Source organism: Amia ocellicauda, chromosome 1 (assembly GCF_036373705.1).
Source record: "Amia ocellicauda isolate fAmiCal2 chromosome 1, fAmiCal2.hap1, whole genome shotgun sequence".
NCBI lineage: Eukaryota > Metazoa > Chordata > Actinopteri > Amiiformes > Amiidae > Amia > Amia ocellicauda.
The window spans coordinates 40,642,240-40,666,195 of NC_089850.1; the positions used below are offsets into that span (position 1 = coordinate 40,642,240).

General features: G+C 41.4%; 1 protein-coding gene across 1 annotated transcript; it reads right to left on the bottom strand.

The window, feature by feature from the left end:
* Window positions 1–2,351: 2,351 nt before the first annotated feature.
* On the bottom strand, window positions 2,352–6,774 carry LOC136750107 (aerolysin-like protein). The gene is made up of 2 exons (XM_066704905.1): window positions 6,649–6,774; window positions 2,352–3,696 (listed from the first exon to the last, which is right to left on the bottom strand). Exons 1-2 carry the CDS (start codon window positions 6,649–6,651, stop codon window positions 2,758–2,760), a joined length of 942 nt encoding a protein of 313 aa, XP_066561002.1. The 5' UTR covers window positions 6,652–6,774; the 3' UTR covers window positions 2,352–2,757.
* Between the last annotated feature and the right edge of the window lie 17,182 nt (window positions 6,775–23,956).

Here is a 23,956-nt window from a genome sequence, read left to right on the forward strand (position 1 = left end):
GTTCAGTCCAGTTAAGGTACATCACACCCTCCACAGGTCTATGCATGAATCCCATTCCATAACTGCTGGCCCAGTTTGCAAGAACAAAGAGAAAGTGTAAGAGTCTGTTGGAATGGAAAGTAGTGCTACCGATGTATGTAAACAATATCTGTATTGTGTCCAATTGTGAAAGATCAATGTACTTGTCATCTACATGTATGACCTGCCTGCCTACACTAATGTGACATACAGGACAAATGGAAACACTTGTAAATGGCGGACACTGAGTATATGGAAACAGGGGCATTTGTACAGGTGTGGCTCATGTGATAATTAAGCAAATATCATCCCAGCAGGGTTAGGGTCATGACTAACAATGCAGGACAGGCCTGGTTGCCTATAACTGTCCCTCTATCCTCATCTCTCTGCCTCTCCCCTCCTCCTCCCTCCCCTCCGCTCTCTGGAGGCCTGAGGAACTGGCACTCAGCTTCCAACAAGTCCGACTTCATCTCCGCCTTCGCCTCCCACCAGTCTCTGGATTTCCTCGCTCTCACCGAGACATTGATCTCCCCGGACAAATCTACCACCCCTGCTCAGACCACATCTGACATCTCAGACCACCACTTCATCTCCTACTCCCTTTCCCTCCACTCCCTCCCCACTCCACCCACTCCCTCTGTCACTTTCCACTGTAATCTCTGCTCTGTCTCTCCTTCCACCCTTGCTTCCACTGCCCTCACTCTCTTACCTTCCATTGACTGTTTTTCCCATCTATCTGTCAACTGTGCTACCTCCTCTTTGTTCTCCTCCCTCACCTCCTCCCTTGATTCTCTCTGCCCTCTCATGTCTCGTCCTGTCCGTCCCTCCTCTCCTCAGCCTTGGCTCTCTTCCATTCTCCGCTCAACCCGATCCAGTCTGCGTGCCGCTGAACAGAAGTGGAAAACTCCCAGCTGCCCTCAAACTCTACCGCTCTCTACTGTCTACATTCTCCTCCTCACTCACCTCAGCCAAGAAGTTTTACTTCCAATCACTCTTCCAATCCACTGTCAACAACCCCACACAAACTCTACTCCACCTTCTCCTTCCTCTTTGCCCCCCCTCCTCCTCCTTCCTCTCTCACTGCAGATGATTTTGCCTGGGTATCAGGTTTGCACTATGGCACTGTAGCACAGTGAGACAGTGAGACAATGACCTTGTTTACACAGACACACAGGGAAAGAAATGCAGTTCATCAAGTTCATCCAGGAAGGAGGCGAGTGGACCGGGAGGACGATAGAGAGCTAGAAGGAAGAAGTGGGAGGGAGAGGTGAGTTCCACTGCGTGGAATTCAAAGCTGTTAGTCGTAATAGAGGAGAGAAAGGAGGGGACAGAGGAGAGAAAGGGAGAGCAGGAGCACTGTTCCTCCTCCCCGCCCGGAAAGATGGGGGGAGTGGGACAGGACAAACAGAGAGGATAGGGCAAAAGGGGTGGTTGAGTTCTCTGGGGAGATCCATGTCTTGGTGAGAGCGAGGAAATCCTGAGAGTGGTGGGAGGCAAAAGCGGAGATGAAGTTGGCCTTGTTGGAAGCTGAGTGGCAGTTCCACAGGCCTCCCCGGAGATTGGAGTAGAGTGCAGGGAGGAGGAGGGGAGTGGGAGGGAGATGAGTTTAGAGTGATTAGGGAAGCAATGGCATGCAGGTGCATACCGAGAGGAAAGAGAGAGCAGGACAGGAATCAGAGAGATAGTAATGGCTTCTTGCTGTTGCTGTGCGGCATCTCCTCGCAGTCTTCTCCAGATGAATGACTGTAATAATAGAAAATATGAAGACAGAAATGTTTGGGTTGAATGTGAATAAATCACTTCTCCATAATTTTATAAATTGTTATTTTTAGTTGGTGATTTGTGAAGTAGTTTTCATAAAAAAATAAAACACTGATATGGTGTGGTATCTTTAGAAATTGCAGTGTCACTAACTGAAAGTACCAGGATAAGTGAAAAGCAAGATAATTTGACAAAGACAAAACATTATAACCAATATGTGTGTTTGCTGACAACCTCTGAAGTAATAGAACGTCACAATCAGAAGCTGAAACCAATCTGTTACTTAATATCTGTAAGTTTATTATTAATTTGCATACATCTCATATCTGGGTTATTCTGGTACTTGCAAATAACTTGATAATAAAAAATAATAATAATAAAAGTGAATGCGGTGGTTGGTTGAGTGAGCGGGGTGCAATCACGTGATACTGCCCACCTGGGGCAGACAATAATTACTCTGCATAAGAGGTTGACAATGTTCAGAAACTCTATGCAGTGACCTTTGTGCTTGGCATTTTCTGGAGAATTATGATTATGAGTATGATGTTGAAGAATGGTGAGAAACAATAAGGTGTGTTTAAAGAATTGTCTTTATTTGGAAGAATAATTCAAATAAACTTGTCCACACAGATGGAGAAAAAAGACAATGATACAGTTTGAGTTTCATTTATAGAAATTAAAGCTAGAAAGTATTTGATCCCATTAATCTCAGTATATAGTTATTAAATTTAAGCAAAGCTTACATGACAAGTATCCCAGAATACCAAAAGACAACAATAATATCAACATTACAGCCATTTTGCTGCCTCAGATTGATTACATTCATAACTCATGGAAATTGCAATTATCAGCACAATATATTTTAATCCCCATTCCTTGGTACAATATGTAGTTCTATATGATATCATAACCCACTCCATACACGGGGTTGTTTTGCTTTGAACTTGTGAACTAGTTATTCTAAATGTAAACCTGTTCTTATACCTTTTCTTCCTCGATTTTAAGCCTTACATTTTCGTAAGCCACACCCTTCCAGGTGCCTTTCTCAGTGAGCATCTCAACCTCTCCACTGGCCTTGGTCTTCTTGATTGTAGCTGTGAAGGGAATCTCAGCATGATCATCCTTGTTGACCATCAGCTTCACTGTGATCTTGGTTTTAGGAGGAATGGTGATGGTAGTCTCTTCTGCCATGGAGATGGTTCTCTCTTTTGATGAGCTGGTGCCATATTGTCCAGAGTATGAGACGGTGACTGAGGCACTTAAGAACTTAAAATCAGAAGACACGGTAGTGGACAGCCCCCAGGTATGAGTCCAGGTCGTGGTCTCTGTGACTGTGTTCTGCCAGTTTAGTTTGAAGGTGTGGGATTGGTTCACACTGCTTTCATTAGTGTAGTAATCACTTTTCACCACAGAGGGCTTGTCACTCAGGTCTGGGATTTTGCCGAAATCTATATTGACAATTTCAAACTTGGGGCTGATAACATCTCCGATACTCAGCGAAAATTCACAACATACATCAACACCTTCTTTAGCAGCCTCAATGTTCTGATTACTCCGATGAACTCGGCTTAAGAACAGGCCATTGTCAGCTCTAAATATGACTTTATCATTCTTGTTGAAAACACTGAACTCACAGCATACATCAGGCTTATTCTTGGCTGCCTCGATATGGTTGACATCACCCCTGTTAATTCGACTGAGGTAAACACCTCTCTGGTCTTTGAGACGGACTTTTGAATCGTTGACTTTCTCCACTATGAATTTGCACCAGGGGTCTTTGGTGCTCTTGGCAGCCTCTATGTTATAAATAGAGCTTCGCTCAATACAGCTGAGAAACTGGCCGTTGTCAGCCTGTAGAGCCACACCCTCTGCAGCACCAATAAAGGATGCCAGTGGACCAAAACCAGCAACCACCGCCTACAGAGACAAAATGACAGAGACAGAGTCATCCACCTTTCCTTCAGATTGTTTACATTAAAAATTACAAGTCAGATTGAGAAGTGAGGTAAATAGAATAATGCAGAATGGATTTTACACCCCTATAAAGGGTAAAGATACTATTTCCCTAGCCTTTTGGGGGCCATAGGCTTGATTTGATTGTGGGGGCCCCCACCTCGTCGCAAAACATTTTAGTGGTGCCCATCTTTATGGCAGGCAGAGAGAAAATGTTTAGGTAAAACTAAGAGAGAAACAAACATTTGAATAGTGCACATCATAGAACATGTATTGCATTTTAACATACACTGAAATATATTTAGTAATACATACACATTTAAATAGAACACTGTGCACATTGAAATAACAGCAATAACTAATAAAGAGTTTAGGTAAAAAACGCCCACACCATAAATACTCAGTACTGAAAATACTATATTAAACATTAAAACTCAAAATGTACTTTAAAAAAATACAATGCTATCAAAAATCATTAGCTGACAACTGGCAAATTACTGTAGTAGTTAACTTCTAATCATTAGCTATCTATCAACCAACATTTTCAAAAAATAGATTATTACTTAGTCTGATTGAGCTGGATTATTGCTTTATATATAATAGTTCTTTGCTCACAAAGTTATGGCATTTTATAGTCCCACTACTTGGAATATACAAAACGGTTGTTAAAGTGCCATTCTCTTCATAAACTCCTCAGCAATATACACTTACATCCATCATGACATTTAGCAGACATATCCCTGACACGCGTGTTTGACCTCACTGGAGACACGGTGCTCAGTCACAGATGAAATGCCCCTCTCTCTCCCTCTCGGGTTTACATGCTCTTAGTTCATTGCACTAGAGAGGATCTGTTGTTTACCCGCAGTCATGCAAAGGGCAAAGGAGTGTCTATTACGCCTTGTTGTTTAATACTTTTCTAATGATCTTACCGAGTGGTTTTTCACGTCACGTGTGTGACGTGTTTGATAACGTTAGGATTACAACACAGTGTACATGAACAGTGCACAACAGGCCCACAATAATATACAGCATGATAATAGGAAACAAAAGCGATACGCATTGCAATGAACCATGAAACGCCCATCAGCACTTCAACTTGAAACCCATAATGAACGGACCAGTTATGTTTCAATAATAAATGTGACTATTTCAGGATATATTATTTCAAACAGTAGCGTTTGCACATAAACTGCTTGCTGTGGAAATGTAATGCATCAGTGATCACATTGCAGCAGCACTGAGACCCGGTCAGCAGCTCATTCATCCTGTCAGGGCTGCTTATCGTGTGGTTGGCTAGTTGTCTGCTTACATGGTATGTTGTGTTGATTTCAAAGCTAACTACTGATTCCGATTTGAAATGAGTTCAGTAATAGTGAGCTTGTTGCATTGAGGCCACACACAAGCATCACTCGACAGGTGAGGTTAAATTATCAATAATAACGGCTGATACATGCCTTCTTGTCCTCGTCCTTTTTCCTGCCCTCTGTTTTAAAAGATGCCATCTCTCTCTCTCTCTCTCTCTCTCTCTCTCTCTCTCTCTCTCTCTCTCTCTCTCTCTCTCTCTCTCTCTCTCTTCAAAGCCCCGCTGTGCCCGCGCCTCACCCGCCCCTCCTCACTAGTGCACGTTTTTAGGCGCGCTCACGCTACATCTGTCACTCCCCTCGTAGCGCAAAAGCGCTCAGTTGCATTTTAATTTGTTTTAAATATTATTTATGTCATACTTTGATATTATGGGGCCCTAATTTGCGGGGCCCTACGCAACTTGCGTAGTGAGCGTAGTGAGCGCCCGGCTCTGCATATAATTGTTAAACTTGACTTACTTCAGCTGTTCAATGCAAATCCCTTGGATCATTGAATGGCTAGGAGTAAAGAGGAATCTGATTTGATTAATAGCTACTGGATCATTTTACATTGTGCTTTTGTTTTAAATGCATCTACAAACTACCGGTCAAAAGTTTTAGAACATCCCCAATGTTTCCAGTTTTTATAGAAATTTAGGCAGTTCAAGTGTAGTGTACCTGAAATGGTACAAACGTAAGCATTAAACTGCCAGGTTGAAAAAAAAAAAAAGTTTAGGTTACCAAAAACTGAAAAATTATGTTAATTTCAGAGTTATATACTGTTTTGCTACACCCTCTTAAGCATTATTTGGCAGTGTTGCACACAGCTACTGTGCATAAAAGTTGCACCGTATTGCTCAAATGCGCACATCGTTAGAAAGCTTATTCTCTTGGCTACCAGTGCGTTTCATTCTCAAACACATCCGAGTTACAGTTTCTGTGTCGCCTGCCGTCATTCAGAGCCCGGGGGGTAAACGCTCATTCATCCAGACGGTCACAGATCACTCAGTTTGAATAACTTTTCTTTGCATATAGGCTTGTTTTGTTCAGAACAACCTAACAATGAATCCAGTATATAGTAGTATATTTGATGTTCTATCAAACACAGAGAAGATTAGATCCAATTATGACAAATCACTGTGTATTAGTACACTAAAATCACATCACATTTTTCACATCAGAAAATGCTTCATATTATTAGATAGCTGAGAGTCTCAGCTTGCATGGGATATCTAACACTTGGCAAACAACACAACAGTGAAGAGAACACATATTTAGTGCCCTTTTAAGGGTACCAGAGGGGTTTGTCAGCTTAAGGGGTTACATTTTGTCAAACAAAACGACTTTTTTATCTTTAATTGTTGATTTGTTCTATTGTTCTAATTTCAATTTGTACTGGTAGTGCACATTTGATTGTAACAAGGAAATAAAATAAAACATTTATACAAATATATAATAATGTGGCTTTTTAAATACTGTAAAATTGTTCAGCAAGGAAATATATCTTTGTGAGATGACTGAAAATATAGAAATCGAAAACATAAAAAAGGTTGTAAATATTTGATTAACTTACCATTTTCAGTGTTTTTTTTCAAATCCCTTCTTGCTTAGACCTGCCTAAAACACAAGAAAAGGTTTTAACCAATATGTCTAAGTATTGCAGATCATCATGAAAGTAACATATGCTCTTCGAAATCCAGCTGGCACCTTCTATTGGTTCTGTTTATTAAGTTAATATCTTGAAAAAGTATTAAGAGCCAGCTTGTGAGTACTTACCTTTGTATGAATTTTGTGTACAATATGTTGCTCCTGCTCTCTCTTTTATATAATTCTCAGCTACAAAAATGTGACCAATCAAGTTATCCATCACTGTGACATGGAACTGATTGATTCTGTTTTATCATTTGTTTTTGCAGACTGGGCCTGCAGCAATAGGTGGGACTAATGCACAGACATCTGGAGGGTGTAATTTACCTGAACCGGACTGAACCAGAGTTGTGCTGCCTGGGCTGGTTGCTAGTGTTTAAATCTTTGATTATTTGGCTTAGGTATTGATAAGATGAAAAGTATTTAACCAAAAAATAGATTTAAACAGCTTATCAGTAATTTTCATGGCAACTATAACATTTACAACAATTAACACATTTAGTCAAGTCAGTACAGATTATGCATTTCAGTGTTAGTTGATAGAAAACAATCTCAGAAATAATGAAACACTCATAAGAAATGTCAAGTAAAAAAAATTGTATTATTTGATTAATTTCTAATGGCAATGCCAATGTGGGTAAAGCCTCTTGATATCTTACTGTTAGTTCAGCAGTCGTTCAACATGATTCCTTCTTTCACATACTTAGTGTAGACATTTAGACCTGACCTAACACAGGTGAACGATCATGTTACCTTCCTGCAAGGGTTAAAGAGGTCATGTAGGGTAAGGATTTCTGACATTTTACATATTTTAGCCTAAGGCTCATTCCAGTCATGTCGTCTCTAATTAAAAAAAATACATTTTACGTGTAATGCCCTCCCCAGTACTGGCTCTGTAAAGGAAGAAGGCTGTTATATTTTACTCTTTAAACTTTTTTTAATTCAGCAGAGTCTGAGACAATAACAAAACACCTCTGTGAGTGATTATTATTTGTCTTATTTGTGCACTGAGAATCATTTCTACAAATCACGTAATAATGCTTGGTGCTTGTGACCTTATATGGAAGATTTGTGTATTGGCAATAAATATAAGATATGTTTTCATTTGTATTATCTTTATAATACATTTTGCACAAATAAACATACAATATGAGACTTGCAAATGGGATGGTACATCACCTTGAATATCTGTGTTGTTATGTTAAGCTCGTATTTTGTGCTTTGTGTCATTTTGTATTTAGTTTAAATGCATTCTTTTTTTACTTGTTGATCAAATAATTAACTTGAGGATTGCTTACATAATTTAGTTATTTATTGCTTAAATAATTTAGAAACGTGCATTGGCAAATCAAAAACTTGTTCCCAGCAGTGACTTAATTTATCATAATAAGCCACTTTCTACTACTTGGAAAGGAAAAACCTAACAAATGTGATAGGGTACAAATCTCTACTTTGCCTTTTGGGGGTAGGTTAAGGTATTGAATTTGTCTAGGCCTTAGATTAAATAATTAGTAACTATGAGTACTTAGACATTTGTACCTGTAACTCAGTTGAACATTTTTCTCTAAACTGGTCTTCATCAAGATCAGCAGGACATATTCAATATAATGCACATCAAATTGCTGCTTTCCTGCTGAAATGAATGAAACAGGATGTAGATTTACAGGTTTATATAGATACGTGTGTCGGATCTTCACCTCTCAAGGAATTTTAGATTCAGATTTTAGATTTTGGCAGCTAATGTATTTACCTGAATATCTGGAAACCATATTCGATCAGTTATTTTCCCCCTTATAAGCAAATAAACTCAACAGTGGAGTTGGAAGTAACAGAAAACACCAGGAAAGCAAAGTAAAACCAAACTCTTTATTACTACTGTAGAATCTGTTGAACTACTTGTATGTTGCTACAATGAATATTTGTACAATAATGCAGTAGAAATAGTATTGATTAATATATACAGATATGTCACATTAGTGTAGGCAGGCAGGTCATACATGTAGATGATAATTACATTGATGATCTTGCACAATAATACACAATATAGATATTGTTTACCAACATCAGAGGTACTACTTTCCATTCCAACACTTTCAGAAAAAAACAGGTACAATATAGATTTTTAAACTCTCTGAAAATGGGTGTTAGGAAACAATAATAATAAAAATAACACCACCACCAGCAACAATAATAGTTATACAAAAATAAAAAACAGACATAAATGACAGTGCCGGATTCTAATATAGGTGCAAAAGAACATAAAAACAGAAGGGAAATCTGAGTGTGTACAATAGGATATGTAGTACAATCTGGACCATCTTTTAATAAGGGTGTGACTATAATATAGTATCTAACTCTGATTAAGCAGGCAGCCCCATCTGTATCACCACTACAACAATGACTAAATGTAGTGTAAAATATACCTCAGCTAAACACTCCAGATCTTGTAATTTCAAGGAGAATCAACCCAGTAAGGCATCTGAATGAGACTAATGACTATAAACTGTAATCCACTGCTACTTTGGCCAGACCAACACTACCACTATACATCGTTTATTAGTTATCAGATGATTATAGTAATTTCCAGGTAACTGTCATGGGAAAATCATGGAGTATTTTGTTTCCAATTAAATAACAATGGAGCAGTGTCTGATCTTGTCAAATGCATGTTCACAAACAGGTATTTCTTGGTCTGCTTTCAGATTTAATTTTTATCTCGTTGATCTAGCGTTCAGTAATTGATGGTTGCAAATCCAATTCGACTTTAATTTGAGACTTGCTAAATGTCAAACGCAAGTAAATCAGTTGAATTTGGTTAACCCTTTAAACAATATTGTGTGAGTATTAATTGAATATACTTATTGAGTATTATTGAAAGTATTATTGCTTTGCCTTTGTTCTTGTCTTGTTTTTTGCAGAAGACCTAGGACACAAATTAGAATAATGACTTCAAAAACAAAGCGAGGCAAGTGCTGACATGAATGAATGTAATTGTTGAACTGAAAATATTAAGCACTATATTAAGAACATGGAGTAATGTACTGCTGAATCCTGTGGGTCAGCCGTAGGGTCAGTAAAACCCTAAACAATCTCATGTAATGACGGAGAGCGAATCAATCTCAGTTCTTTGATGAAAGGAAAAAAAAAACACCTAACAGAAAGAAAACAGGGCACAGATAACTTCCAGCAAATAACTGCAGTTAATGGAATAAACTGATATGTTTTATAGTAATAGTATTATTATTAGTTAGTTTGTTTGTTTGTTTTTAAAAGGAGGTTGTATAGGTTCATGGTGTTTAACATCATAATCTTCATCATGAGCAGGTCTGACATCCAGGGCTGAGGATATAAACTGCTAATTTCTCAATTTATCAGGGATTAACACACACGTGTGCTTGTGGCTTTATTCGAACCATGATTCTCTGAGTGACTGCATGTAAAAAATAAAGGAATATGATACAAGAATTATTTGCTGCTGATTACAGAAGAACTTTAGCTCGTACAATGACACAGCACCTGACAAATGCAGAGCATGATCCAGACAGCCATGATAAACAGAACATATTGGTAAAGCATAGATATTGTTACTAGTTTTACCAAAATCAATATCAAGCTTCTGGCAAAATGTAAGGCGTGGACCCACACAAAAACAAATGGTGTGAAATGAGTTTATCACTGCTTTACTCTGTGGAGGACTGTCTCTCCTCAGCCATGCCCAGAGAGCTGCCAATAAGCCCTTTGAGTGACAGCAGGTCTTGTACACTGATGCCTGAGAAACATGGAAGCGTATAGCGTACTGGAAAAAAGACTTATGAGATAACACTGCATATTTTGCAATAAGTATTGTTCTATATCATGGCATGTTTTACAGTTTATGAATGAAGACTCTTGGGCTGTGGTCTTCATTTACTAGTCTTTCAAATTAATGTTTGACTAAACAACAGTGTACAACATGCTATTTTTTCAAAAACAATGTCCAGCCTTGAATGCAAGTGATATCCCACTGTCTATCAAATATCAAACTATCCTCAAGTATAATGGATAGAAAGCATAAACATCAACACCCATAGAGACTACTATAATACATTATTATTATTATTATTATTATTATTATTACTATTATCATTCTTTTCCTTCTTATTATCGTCACTGCCACTATTGCCATTGCCATAGCTCAGTGGAATAATTGTATGTACTGAAACAGCAAAAAATACCGATGTGCACAACACTATGACATTTCATTATTGAAATATTTCTGGAGCACGGCGTTTTGCACTTTTCATAGATTAAATCATCGGGATAGTCGGTGTGCTCCATTCTGTAAAACAGTCTGCCCCAGGAATATAGGTGGCCTGACCTCTACTGGCTATGAGTATATAACATAATTGTGAATTTATTTCTGGGGCAAAGCCATTTTCATATACAGTACACCTTTGGAACAGTAGGCAACTCGAACACCCAGCAAAACTGTTCTGGCCTTCTGCTCTCCACTCCTACTCATTTTAAGTGTAAACCACATGATACAAAACAATAATTATTGCGAAAGAACCCAGTGTTATCTCATAATGTTGCTTTTTTCTGTGGCACTAATGCACTTCCATAGAAAACACTGAAGCACTTTAAAACATACAACTTTAAAAGTGATTTAAAAATAAATAAATCAAGGGATAATAGCAAATGTTTTGTTCCCTTCCTTTTACTCCACACTGAGTATTCTGAGCCATGCAAGATAACCAAGTATCTTTCAATTAAACTGCCATTTACTGTAAGTAATTATAGCAGTTTTAGCTATTTTCTATTTCTATCTAATGTATTTTGGTTTCCCTGTCTATAGTCGATTTCAATTTTAGTGTAATAAGAATGAATTTCTCTAAGTAACTGAGTCAATAGGTTTACCAATATATATCTTTCCACACCTGCTGAGTACTGCTTGATTGATTTTCAGAGATTTGTTTCCTCAAAAAATGTGTTTGTCATTAGGACATATACACCGATCAGCCATAACATTATGACCACTGACAGGTGAAGTGAATAACACTGATAATCTCGTTATCATGGCACCTGTCAGTGGGTGGGATATATTAGGCAGCAAGTGAACATTTTGTCCTCAAAGTTGATGTGTTAGAAGCAGGAAAAATGGGCAAGTGTAAGGATCTGAGCGACTTTGACAAGGGCCAAATTGTGATGGCTAGACGACTGGGTCAGAGCATCTCCAAAACTGCAGCTCTTGTGGGGTGTTCCCGGTCTGCAGTGTTCAGTACCTATCAAAAGTGGTCCAAGGAAGGAAAAGCGGTGAACCGGCTACAGGGTCATGGGCGGCCAAGGCTCATTGATGCATGTGGGGAGCAAAGGCTGGCCTGTGTGGTCCAATCCAACAGACGAGCTACTGTGACTCAAATTGCTGAAAAAGTTAATGCTGGTTCTGATAGAAAGGTGTCAGAACACACAGTGCATCGCAGTTTGATGTGTATGGGGCTGTGTAGCTGTAGACCTGTCCACTGCTGGAAGCACCTACAATGGGCATGTGAGCATCAGAACTGGACCACGGAGCAATGGAAGAAGGTGGCCTGGTCTGATGAATCACGAGTTCAAGGTGTTGACTTGGCCTCCAAGTTCCCCAGATCTCAATCCAATCGAGCATCTGTGGGATGTGCTGGACAAACAAGTAAGATCCATGGATGCCACACCCTCTAGTGGGCCGTGGCCCACAGGTTGGGAATCACTGCCATAGGTGAATTATTTTCCTCATGGAGGTGGAAGGTTTATGACCACCATCCACATGGTCAAATGTCCCTCCTGGACGCAATGAATGTTGGATGCCTGGACATATCTGCAGAAGATTGCCAGGGATGGACCAGGCATGCCAAAAGATTCTTTCCTAGGTGTATTGCCCAAGATGACATAAGATGTGATGTGAATGAGAACCTGTGGCAAAATGCAGAAGACAGGGTTGACTAGCATTGCTACTGTATCTGTGTCGGTAGATGGTGTATATACAAATTATTGTATTTTGGAATCACTCAATGCCGTAATGCCGTCAAAAAAACGTATTGAAGCATATTGCATCATGTCTAATTCATTCCTGTAACATATACTGCAGTGAATTCTAAACAGTAGAGAGGTGTCATTCTTGTTTTGTAAAGAAATGTTACAAAAGAAAACATTGTGTAATGCTACCTGTTGTTAGTGTTTTTTAGGTAATTGTTTTATGAGTGATAAAGTGTGCTTGTTGGGTGACAATTTTGTTTGTGTTATGGAAGAATTAGTTGATTTGAGACATGTATGAATTGTTTTGGTAGTTTTAGTGCATTTTGGATGTGAAATGAACTGCTGTGCCGAGCTGAAAGTTGGTTAGGAGAACTGTGTGAAGAGTTTTGAAAAAGTGACCTAAGTATTGAGAAATGGGTGCTAGCAATTGTACAAAAATGTAAATACCTTTGTGTTCAGCTTCTGGCCACCAATTGACACCTCACTGACTCACTGACTCCACCTCCAGATTCCCAAACAAGGTCACCTTTCCTTCAATCTAGTCTAACCACACAACAGATGGACTGAATTAACTACAATTAAGGCAAACTAAGAATAATATTTACTTCAATTAAATCAAATCTAAAAACAAGATTAGGAATTCTAAGACTTTCTGACAGTATAGATCTCTCTCTCACACACACCTGTCCTGTTATAATGGTTAGAGTTATTACAACTGCTCTTTTCTGACAACAGATAATGAATCTTACACAACAGATAATTAGACATAAACAATTTAAATTGTATTATTTTGAAAAGAGGTTACCCAGCTAGTGTACATGATTTTCTACTTTAGAGTAATATAGAAAATCATCTGAATCTCTATAGTATATAACCTCTAGAAGGCACTCTTGTTGAGAGAAGAACAAACTCCATAATATGATGTATAGGTTATTTAGCCAAAATACAGTATATTCAAGGAACAAAATAAGCAATCTTCTGTTAAATCTATTTTAGTCAAAGGGACTTAACAGCATATTAAGTAAACAATATGCTTTAAATGAATCAATAATGACTCAGCCCATTTATGTTCCATTCATAAACCATGAATCACAGGCACAAGTGATTATGTTTTATGAATTACCTTTTAACAAATGGAAGCAGATATCAAAGAGAAAAGCTTTTCACAAAAAGAGATTATCATTGGAACAGAAGAGAATTAGTTGTTTTAAGGTGTAAGGAAAACAAAACATGCATTCCCTTTTACTACAAAATAAAATATAATTCCGCATGCAAGTGTCTGACAAAGCTCATCTCTAAAAACATAATTTGCCAGGACACTCGAGTGCAGAGTATTAAAAGGGAATGAGAACATACCAGTTTGTGAAATGCCCAATACCTACAATCTTTGCCACAGTGTTAATCTCAAAGAGGCAGTGCCAAGTCAAGATTGTTGAGATTGTGCTTGCCCGATTCATGAGTCACAAAAGAAAAATGCTGTTTTTGTTCAGTATCTGTAATGAAAAGATTTACAGCTAGCATGACCACCCTCATGTCCACTTAGAAAAGAATCATGGTCAAATGTTCCAAAGAGTGTGGACTATATTTCAGCCCAGAAACGCCAAACAGCTGTTAATGACCAAATATAAATTACCACCAGACTGATAACAAGAGGACCGCCATTACCGAATGGGAAGACTACACCAGAGCTGTCGCGAGTCCTGACACCTGACTAAGCCTAAACCCACTATGACAAGGATAGCAGAGCCTCACGGCGCCTGAGGGCTATCAGTTTTAAGTACCTGGGTGCCTGGTTTAAGTGTGGCACCGTGAAAGAGAGCCCACGACGTGACTCGTCCCCTTGTTGAGTGTGCTGAAATGTGTTAGGCATGGGAACATTAGCAGTCTCATAGGTGAGCCGGATCGCGTGAACCAGTCGCTGTTTTGAAACCGCCCGCCCTCTAGTGATGGAACCGTAGCAAACAGCTGGTCGGATTTGCGGCTCTGCACAGTCCTCCACATGTAGCACCTCAAAGCCTGGACAGGACAGAGTATATGTAGTCTGTTTTCCTCATTCGATTCGTGTGGATGGGGATGAAAAGACTCCAGGACAGCAGGCTAGTTTATGTGTAACGCCGACACTACCTTTGGCAGGAAGGCTGGGTTCGTCCTGAGAGGAACTCTGTCGTTGCTTCCCGAGAAGATCAGACAGGCTTTGTCCACAGACAAGGCGTGAATTTCACTAATTCTCCTTGCCGATGTTATCACTACAAGAAAAGCTACCTTGAGCGAGAGGAAGCGGAGCTCTGTTGTGGAGATGGGCTCAAAGGGAGCACCTCTAAGTCCATTCAGCACTAATCAAAGTCCCAGGCTGGAATTGTCCCCTTTATCGGTGGTCTCAAGCGTCTCGCACCTTTCAGAAACTGGATCGCCAGGAAATGCACTCCTGGGGAAACATAGTCAATTTTATCGTGACATGTCGAGATGGCGGCAAGATAAACTTTCAGGAAGCACAGGATTGTCGACATGGGGGACAACACGGGATCCACACGCCTCTCTATACACCAGTTCTGAAAAGCTGACCACTTGGGCCCTGGTGGAGGGGGCCTTAGCCGATTGCAGCGTTTCCACGACATTCACAGGCAGCCCCAGAGACATCAGGCGATGCTTTCAGGGGCCAAACCCACAACTGCAGCTGTGCTGGGTTGGGGTGCCACAACAGTCCCTCTGCTTGGCTCAGTAAATCCCATCGAAGCAGAAGCTGCCATGGATCCGCGCTGATCATCTGTGCCAGCGTTGCGAACCACAATTGTCTCGGCCACTGTGGGACGATCAGGAGAACTCGAGCTTCTTCCTGGTGAATCCTCTCCAGTGTCAGTGGAAGAAGGGGGGAAGGCATACAGCAGTTCCTGCGGCTATGGGTGAGCACTCATATCTGAGTGTTGAAACAAAACTAACGTGTGTGATGTCTTATTGTAGCCATGCACAGCATAGCAAGGTTAGCTAGAACAAAAAGTGCACTATTATTTTAGGCTTTATTAATTGACTGTGCTGCTGTTCATGTTATTTATTAATTAAATCTTTTCTTTTTGTATTGAGAGCTAAAGTAAACAACAATGAGCTACATATACTTATGTTTTCAGTTAGCTACAGAGGTTGTTTTTATTTATGAATAATGTCGTGTTCATGCAGTTTAAGGGTATCTTAGAATCGAGGTTTAATTACATCCACACGACAAAGTATCCAGTTTAACTCTTTATTAATGTCAAGATAGCACACAGACCTGCTGGCGTAGAATATGGGGTGCCGCTCTTGCCCCAGTCCAGCACGTAATCAGAGATGTCCAGACCAGGAACCAGCGAGCAATCAACTGAACTCTATTAACATGGGAACACTAACTCTCTATGGGACCTCCCACATTACGCCAAATACGCAACCCTTCATTGGCCAACTACCAGGTAGGTTCCACATAATAACATTGAGTGCAATGAACCCGCATAACAATAATTTACTTGCACTTTACATTGATAAAAAGCCTATCAGGGAGCATCTTGATACCAGAACACCAGGTTAATGTAAAAACAAAGTAATAAAGGAGTTGTTATCCAAAGTATATGCATACTGTATTGTTTTCTGGTGGACAGGTTGAGGAATGTTGTGCATATGCACACAACAATTTTAAGTGTCTTCGCTTACATTGCTGATGTGTTATTTAATTCCTTTTACTCTGCATATTGTCTTTGCTTCATGTATTGAATAATGAAACTAATAATAGCTTGTTTGTCTGTTATATGGTTGGCAGATCTTTAAATGCTGTCATTAAATTAAAGGAACAATACTGAGAGGAATTAAAACAAAAATCTTACAACAACCTTAAGGGGACCTTAAGGTTATTTTAAGATTTTATTTTTAATTCCTCTCAGTATTGTTTCTTGTTAAAAATCCTCCTCCTAGATAAGTGCGGAGTTCACTCGCATCACCACCATCCCATTGATCCCAAAGTTTGTCACAACTGGACTACTACTCCACCAAACTGTCCAGTCTTCTGGAAAAAAGGAGGAACAGCAGAATGCAAAATAAGTTACATAATGGCTGCCATTGACCAGATTTGTGCTTAATTGTTTTATGGAATGTTTCTATCCATCTTCTCTATATAACTGAAGTGTTGTTTGGTCATATTTCCTTTTCTATTTTTCAGAATGATACCATAGCAACCAGGAGAGCTTGCATCCTTAAATCGCTTGCTGTGTACCTCAGTGAAGTTCCTGAGAATCTCATAAAGGATTACCTAGTAAGTAGTCCCAACTTTCCTTTATTTTATGTAGCATTGGAAGAAATATCTTCAGTCCTAATCAGTAACCCTTGGGTAGACTGCAAATGTCTGTTTTTGCAGGTTTAGTTTTTCAGTGCTCCCTTTTGCATAGACTCATTTAAAATCTATTTTTGAGTGAATTCTTAATTAGACATTTTGGAATCTAATCACCTCTTGTTGAAAGTTGGTAAACAGTGTTGTACATTCCTTTATTTCAAAGGACTGGTATGTAAACCAAGAAATAAAATGTTCCCTTAATTTCAGCTAAAAGTTTTATCTGACTCTTCTACCAGTGGTCTGTCCACATCCAGACCTTGATGCACATTATGTACTATACATATTATGGACATGATAGACTACCATTCATAACTGAAAAACTATTTCAGGATTGGATTAGTTTATTCTAACATTTGCATGGAGCAAGGCTAAACCTTTGACATTTGTGTGCAACAAGGGACTGAAAATTAACCAGCCGATAACATTATAGGTTGGGTCAAAATACATAAATGATGCACAGTCGCTCTGATTTAAAAACGTATCAAACCTGACCAAAAATTGGGGGCTATCTATGATTTGAGCTTGAGCTACCCATCAGCCCTCAAGTACACTTTTGCATTTCTTCAACAGATCCTGATGGAATTTGATGCACACAGGCTTTCAGCCAAGGTCCAGATGCTCAAAAACGAATTTCTGGAATGAATCCATTCATCTTTATTTTTGAGCCATGTCAACTTTTTGATGTGTTGAAAAATGTGTTTTTGTTTGCTTAAGCTGTTGCTAAGCTGTTTACTTGCAAACCTGTGAAAAACACTTTTTGTGGACAGTTTTTGAGAAATGTTTGCATTTCAAGGCAAAAAACACTGAGTTAAGTTCTTCTAAGAACAATTTAAGTTCTGAAAGCAATAGTCATCATTAGTGTTGGTTACAAAGACAAAACAATTTGAAGCCAGCATGTTCATTAATTGAGTTGATAGTAAGGAACACAATTTTACTGTGTTAGCTTAGGGTTCTAGTTGATAAAAAAGACAGCTGAGAAGAATCTGTCATTGCTTGGAGTGATCATTACTTTATCGACTAAAACTCGGGAGAAAGGTTAGTGATTTATTTTGTTCTTGAACAACAGCATTCTCTATTTATCAGTACCAGGCATTTTCACAAGACAAATTAAACTCAGTTAATTAAAATGAACTTAACTGGATTAGGTAACTTGAATCTATTAATTGTTGCTTTTATGTATGTAACAACAACTAAGTTAGTTGATCATACACATAATGGGTACACCTGAATGAATCTGATTAAATTGCAGTGACTCAATTCACTGTTTAATTTATTTGAATTCATTAAGTACATATTGTAGCCCTCTGGGGTTTTTGCCAGAGATGACTCATATCTCAGGATGCAACACAAGTCCCTTTTATTTTCAATAAATCCACACAGTTAACATGCCCTGCACACACCATTACAGTAACACTCTAATACACTCTACTACAAAATCAATTGCCACTGCCACGCGGGAACCGGGCACCCCCATTTATTAGTTCGCACCCCGTGACTGGCTCCCCCAATCATGGCGCACCCCATGTTCCCGCATGGGCCAACTCCTGACCCCCGGAAGCAACCAAACACAGCCACATAAACACATACACATACACATAATGACGCCCTACAGTGCTGTGGCAAGCTACATTGCCCCCCCCCTTAGCTTCATTCATCCTGAATGATGTGGCATCAACTATTTCAGAAAATCGGCTTAACATTTCCACAGCACTGAACACCCCTTTTATTTTATTTTTTTAACATAACAGTACATCAGAGTCTTAACAGAAAGGACAGTCCTTATGGACCCTTGTGGCCCTCCGTGGTTGGTGTGGGGCCACAGTTCCACTTGTGCCAGGCACAATGCCATCAGGAGTCTCCTGTTGTCCCAGCTTGACCATGGGACACATGCTTTCCTCTTCTTCCTCCCCCTCTGGCGCAGCATTCGGCGTACACTCCGGGGAGAGGTCACTGGCGCAGAGACAATGTTCTCCGGTGCAACCGGTGAGTTAACCCCTTCTGCCCCCCCCTCCAGAACAGCCTGTGGCCTGCTCTCTGCAGCGTGTTATCAGTAGTTGCAGTTGCAGGGCTGGTAAGTTGAGGGATGAGTCATGCATTACCTTGGATATTCCTCTCGGCCGCCTCCTTCGGACGGTATGGCGCCAGCCGATCTTGATGCAGTATGACACTCCGTCGCCTGCCTGGCATCTCCACCCAGTACACTACATCAGAGATCTCATGGGCCCACCCAGGAACTGGTGAGTTTTGGGCACCTGCCTCTTCTCTTGCATGGCGAGTAAACCCACACCATGGCACCCGGCTCGAAGTGAGTCTCTCTGGCATGCACATCATACAGGTGTTTTTGACGGTCGGACTGTGTTCTCATATGCTGTCGTGCAAACAGATGAATCTTATCAATGCGGTCCTGTAGTTGGTGCACGTACTCCAGTTCCAGCCCTGTAGTGGTGTCCTCATCAGGCGGCCTGCCATAAAGCAGTCCAGTGGGCGTTCTGAGCTCCCAGCCAAACATGATGGTTGCAGGGGTGCAGCCAGTAGTCTGGTAGACTGCAGTCCTGCACACCATGAGTAGCAGGGGAAGGTGTGTGTCCCAATCACGCTGGTGTTGTTCCACGAAAAGGGATAGTTGTACCTCCAGAGTGCGATTGTACCGCTCCACCATGCCGTCACTCTGGGGATGCAGAGCCGTGGTGCATGTCTTCTGTATTCTCAGAAGTATGCAGACCTCCCGTAAGACCCCAGACTCAAAGGTTCGTCCTTGGTCACTGTGGAGCTCACCTGGCACTCCGAAGTGAGTGAAGAACTGTCCCACAAGAGCTTCTGCCACAACTGCCGCCTCTTGGTTGGGCAGTGCATAGGCCTCAGGCCATTTTAAAAAATAGTGCATAGCAATCGAAACGAAGCGATTGCCTCACTCCGTGGTCGGCAGAGGCTCAAGAACGTCAATGGATTCTCTCTCCATAGGCTCACCTACATTATACTGGTGCACTGGAGCTCTTGCCTGCTGTTGGAGCCCTTTTTTCGCTGTGCAGGCATCACAGCGTCAGCACCAGCTCTCCATATCCCTTTTACAGCGCACCCAGTAAAAGCGCTGCCGCACCCGCTGTAAGGTTTTAGTAATTCCAAAGTGTCCTGCCGTTGGAAGGTCATTTGCAACTCTTAAAACAGAGGGCTGAATAGCAGTGGGTACCACTAACTGCCAAACAGTGCAATCTCCCACTGGCGCTCACCACTTCTGATAGAGCACCCCGTCTTACAATTCCAAACTATTCCATTGAGCCCATAGTGCCTTCACTATGGCTCCATGTGGGGTGATTTCTTCCCATGTAGGCCTCTGACCTCTTGCTTCCAATTCCCAAGGGATGCAATGTCACTGTCAGCCTTCTGCAGGGCAGCCAGTTGCTCACTTGTCCACTCCTCCGGTGGCTGCTCCGCCGTCTCTCTTATAACCCTGACTCCACAGACCCGTTTGTCATTATCCTCCATCCAGTGGCAGCCGAATGGGTGCAGCACCACCGGTGTCGATATGGTGTTGTACTAACCCCTTGCGCCCACTATCACCTTCACGTTGGGGAAAGAAATCATAAAATTCCTCCACCAGGTGGCGTATGGCTCCCGCTTGTTCCTCGCTTAAGCAATGGCTTCCCAGCTCACACATTTCCATCATTGCCTGCGTCATACGATTAGCTGGAGAGGAGCTTGGTGCACCAGGGCGGTGAGGCTTTCTACGCCGGCATGTCACTAACCCGACATGAAACTGCTGCCCTTGGGGCCCTATTACCAGTCTGTTCTTGGCCCAAGTCCAGGCAGCATTGAGTTGCCCGCAGAAAATCAAGGCTCAAGATCAGTTCATCTTCCACATCAGCAATCCAGGCCTCATGTGTGACTACCACCTCTGACCTCTGACCACCTCTCTCAGGTCACTCTGGGTCTGGCTGAATTGTTGAGGAGACCAATTCTGCATTGTGGAGGGTCCCAGGTGAGTAGCTGGCATCTGGGGTTGCATCAATGAAGGCTGGTGGGGGGCGCTATGGGGTTCCCCAAAGGCCAGTTCATCCCTATTTGTGGTGTTGCTGCGACATTGTGGGGGCTCATGCACGAACTCACATTATTATTTGAATGTCTCTCCATAGGGAATAACGCAGGCTGATTCATAATAGCAGTCTCACAGCCCAGTCTCATAGGGAAAGCAATGTATTTAACTTCACTGCCATACTTTCTGCTCAAGTTGTCACTGGCCATCATGTCACTGGTTGCCTCGCTTTCGAAGTGGGCGTTCCCTCCCACAGCATCTTTGTGCACAGCAGCGGCCATGTTTTCAGCTCCGCACACATGTGTTTTCATTAAAGCATAGCTATTTTTCTCAGTCCAATACACAGTCTCAACCTGAATTGCAGCCAATAAAGCCTCTTGCAATGTACTGGGGGATTTTAGTTTGAGTTGGATGTGGAGATCAGCATTTTCTAAGCCCTCGATAAACTGCTCCGTCACCATCTGGTCCTGCAATTCCGACCCCACGCCTGCAGCATCTGCCTGGGCTCTCTCCTCCTGGCTTTGAACTGGACTTTATCGACCGCTGCTTTTTGCTCCACCCCATATCGCAGTGAGAGAGTCTGACAGAGTTCTTTAAAGTTACAGCAGCTCTGTGCAGTCCCCTCAGCTAGGATCTTCGTCGCTTACCCCCTCAGACTCAGCGCCCCTATGCCCCTTTATCTTCCTCACTCCAATTATTCAATTTACTGGCAATCTTGAACTGAGTGATATAAGTCTCCTAACTGGACTCACCATCGAAAGTGGGAGGTTTCTGTGTCAGCAGGGCTCATTCCGTAGCACTCCGGCATTGCAGCCTGGGTTCCCGGTTCGACTTTCACCTCACTCAGCTCGTCAGGATATGGAGGGTAGTCCCTGTGAGTCGCCATTTCTGATACCACTGTAACGACTCGGGGGTTCCAGCCGCAACAGGAACTCGAACTCTGTTCTCCCGCGCCACAAAGCAACGATCTTACCGCATCACTAAAAGGCCCAGGCCTCTTAGCGAAGCTCGAGATTGCTACACTACTCCCCCGTCATTACAGCGCACCTTCGCGCTGCTCTTCCATCTCTTCACCGAGAATGGCCTGACGCAGGCTCGTTTCACACACTTCTGACACCAATGTAACGCTCCGAGGGTTTTGCCAGAGATGAGCCCGACTCATATCTCAGGATGCAACACAAGTCCCTTTTTATTTTCAATAAATCCACACAGTTAACATGCCCTGCACACACCATTACAGTAACACTCTACTACAACTCCAATTTTACTGCCATGTGGGAACCGGGAACCCCTATTTATTAGTTCGCCTCCCGTGACTAGCTCCCCCAATCACGGCGCACCCCGTGTTCCTGTGCGGGGAAAAACCCCTGACCCCCGGAAGCAACCAATCACAGCCACACAAACACATACAGTTTGCATACCCTGGCAAAAATGTTGAAATTGTGGCATTGATTTTGAAAAAATGACTGTTCATGCAATAAAACTGCCTTTTATTTAAGGATAGTGATCATATGAAGCCATTTATTATCACATAGTTGTTTGGCTCCTTTTTAAATCATAATGATAACAGAAATCACCCAAATGGCCCGGATCAAAAGTTTAAATACCCTTGAATGTTTGGCCTTGTTACAGACACACACAGGTTAAAATGGCAATTAAAGGATAATTTCCCACACTTGTGGCTTTTGAAATTGCAATTAGTGTCTGTGTATAAATAGTCGATGAGTTTGTTAGCTCTCATGTGGATGCACTGAGCAGGCTAGATACTGAACCATGGGGAGCAGAAAAGAACTGTCAAAAGACCTGCGTAACAAGGTAATGGAACTTTATAAAGATATTTAAGAAATATCACACGAGCAAGAGTGATTCGTCCGCAGGCACAAGGCCATAGGCCGAGTGCCGTAGGTAATCACAACAGTGCTGATGTAGGGCCATATCGCACGATTCCGAGTGTGATATTGCTTATATACAACAGTGTGAACGCCGGGCAAAAAAATAGAGGGAGTCTTTGGGTTGCTGGCGTTGTCAGGGCTTTAATTAGGGTTCGGGAAAACACAAGTCGGCTTCTTGCCACAACAAACACAAATCAAAGAAAGTTACAGAACGTAAATAGACAAAGAAAACAAACAAATGGGAGCTCAGGGCAGCCGTGTCGACTGGACTTCTGTCCTTGATTCTCCGGACAACCTCCTCCTACTAGGGAGACGAGAGAGAGAATAAATAGATGAAGCACAGCTGCTGCTGATGTCACAATCGCTTCGGTGCTCATTGCCTCCAGCCGACAACACGGCTGCAGCCAATGAGCACCCAATCAGCGCGCCAGCAGCAGCCGTGCAGTGACACAAACAAGAAATTAAAAAAGAGAGAAAAAAGACTTAGGACTGTCATAAAAAAATACACTTGTGTATGGAACTACTTTCTTACGCCACAGAGCAGGATGTGCTGTTGCAGTTTAAATGATGCGCTTACCTCCGGAATTCTAAAACATTGTGTGTGAGTAAGATAGAGAGAGAGAGAGAGAGAGGAAAGCAAGAGCATGTGTAGTTACAAGTATGTGCGGTGACTCATATACAATTCAATAAACAAAGAAGCTAATATCGATCAAAATCGATGAGGAAAACTTTGATGTATCCAGTGTCACGAGCCCCTTGTTTTCAATGGTTAATGTGGCAGAGTGATACACACAGTGAAGCGTCCAAGTGCTGATGGTGTCAGACCATCAGTGCTCATGGAACGTGTCTCGTCCAATCAGATTCGAGGACCGGAACTAACTTGTATATAAAAAGATATCCAAAGCCTTGAAAATGCCATTCAGTACTGTTCAATCATTTATTAAGAAGTGGAACATTCGGGGATCTCTTGATACCA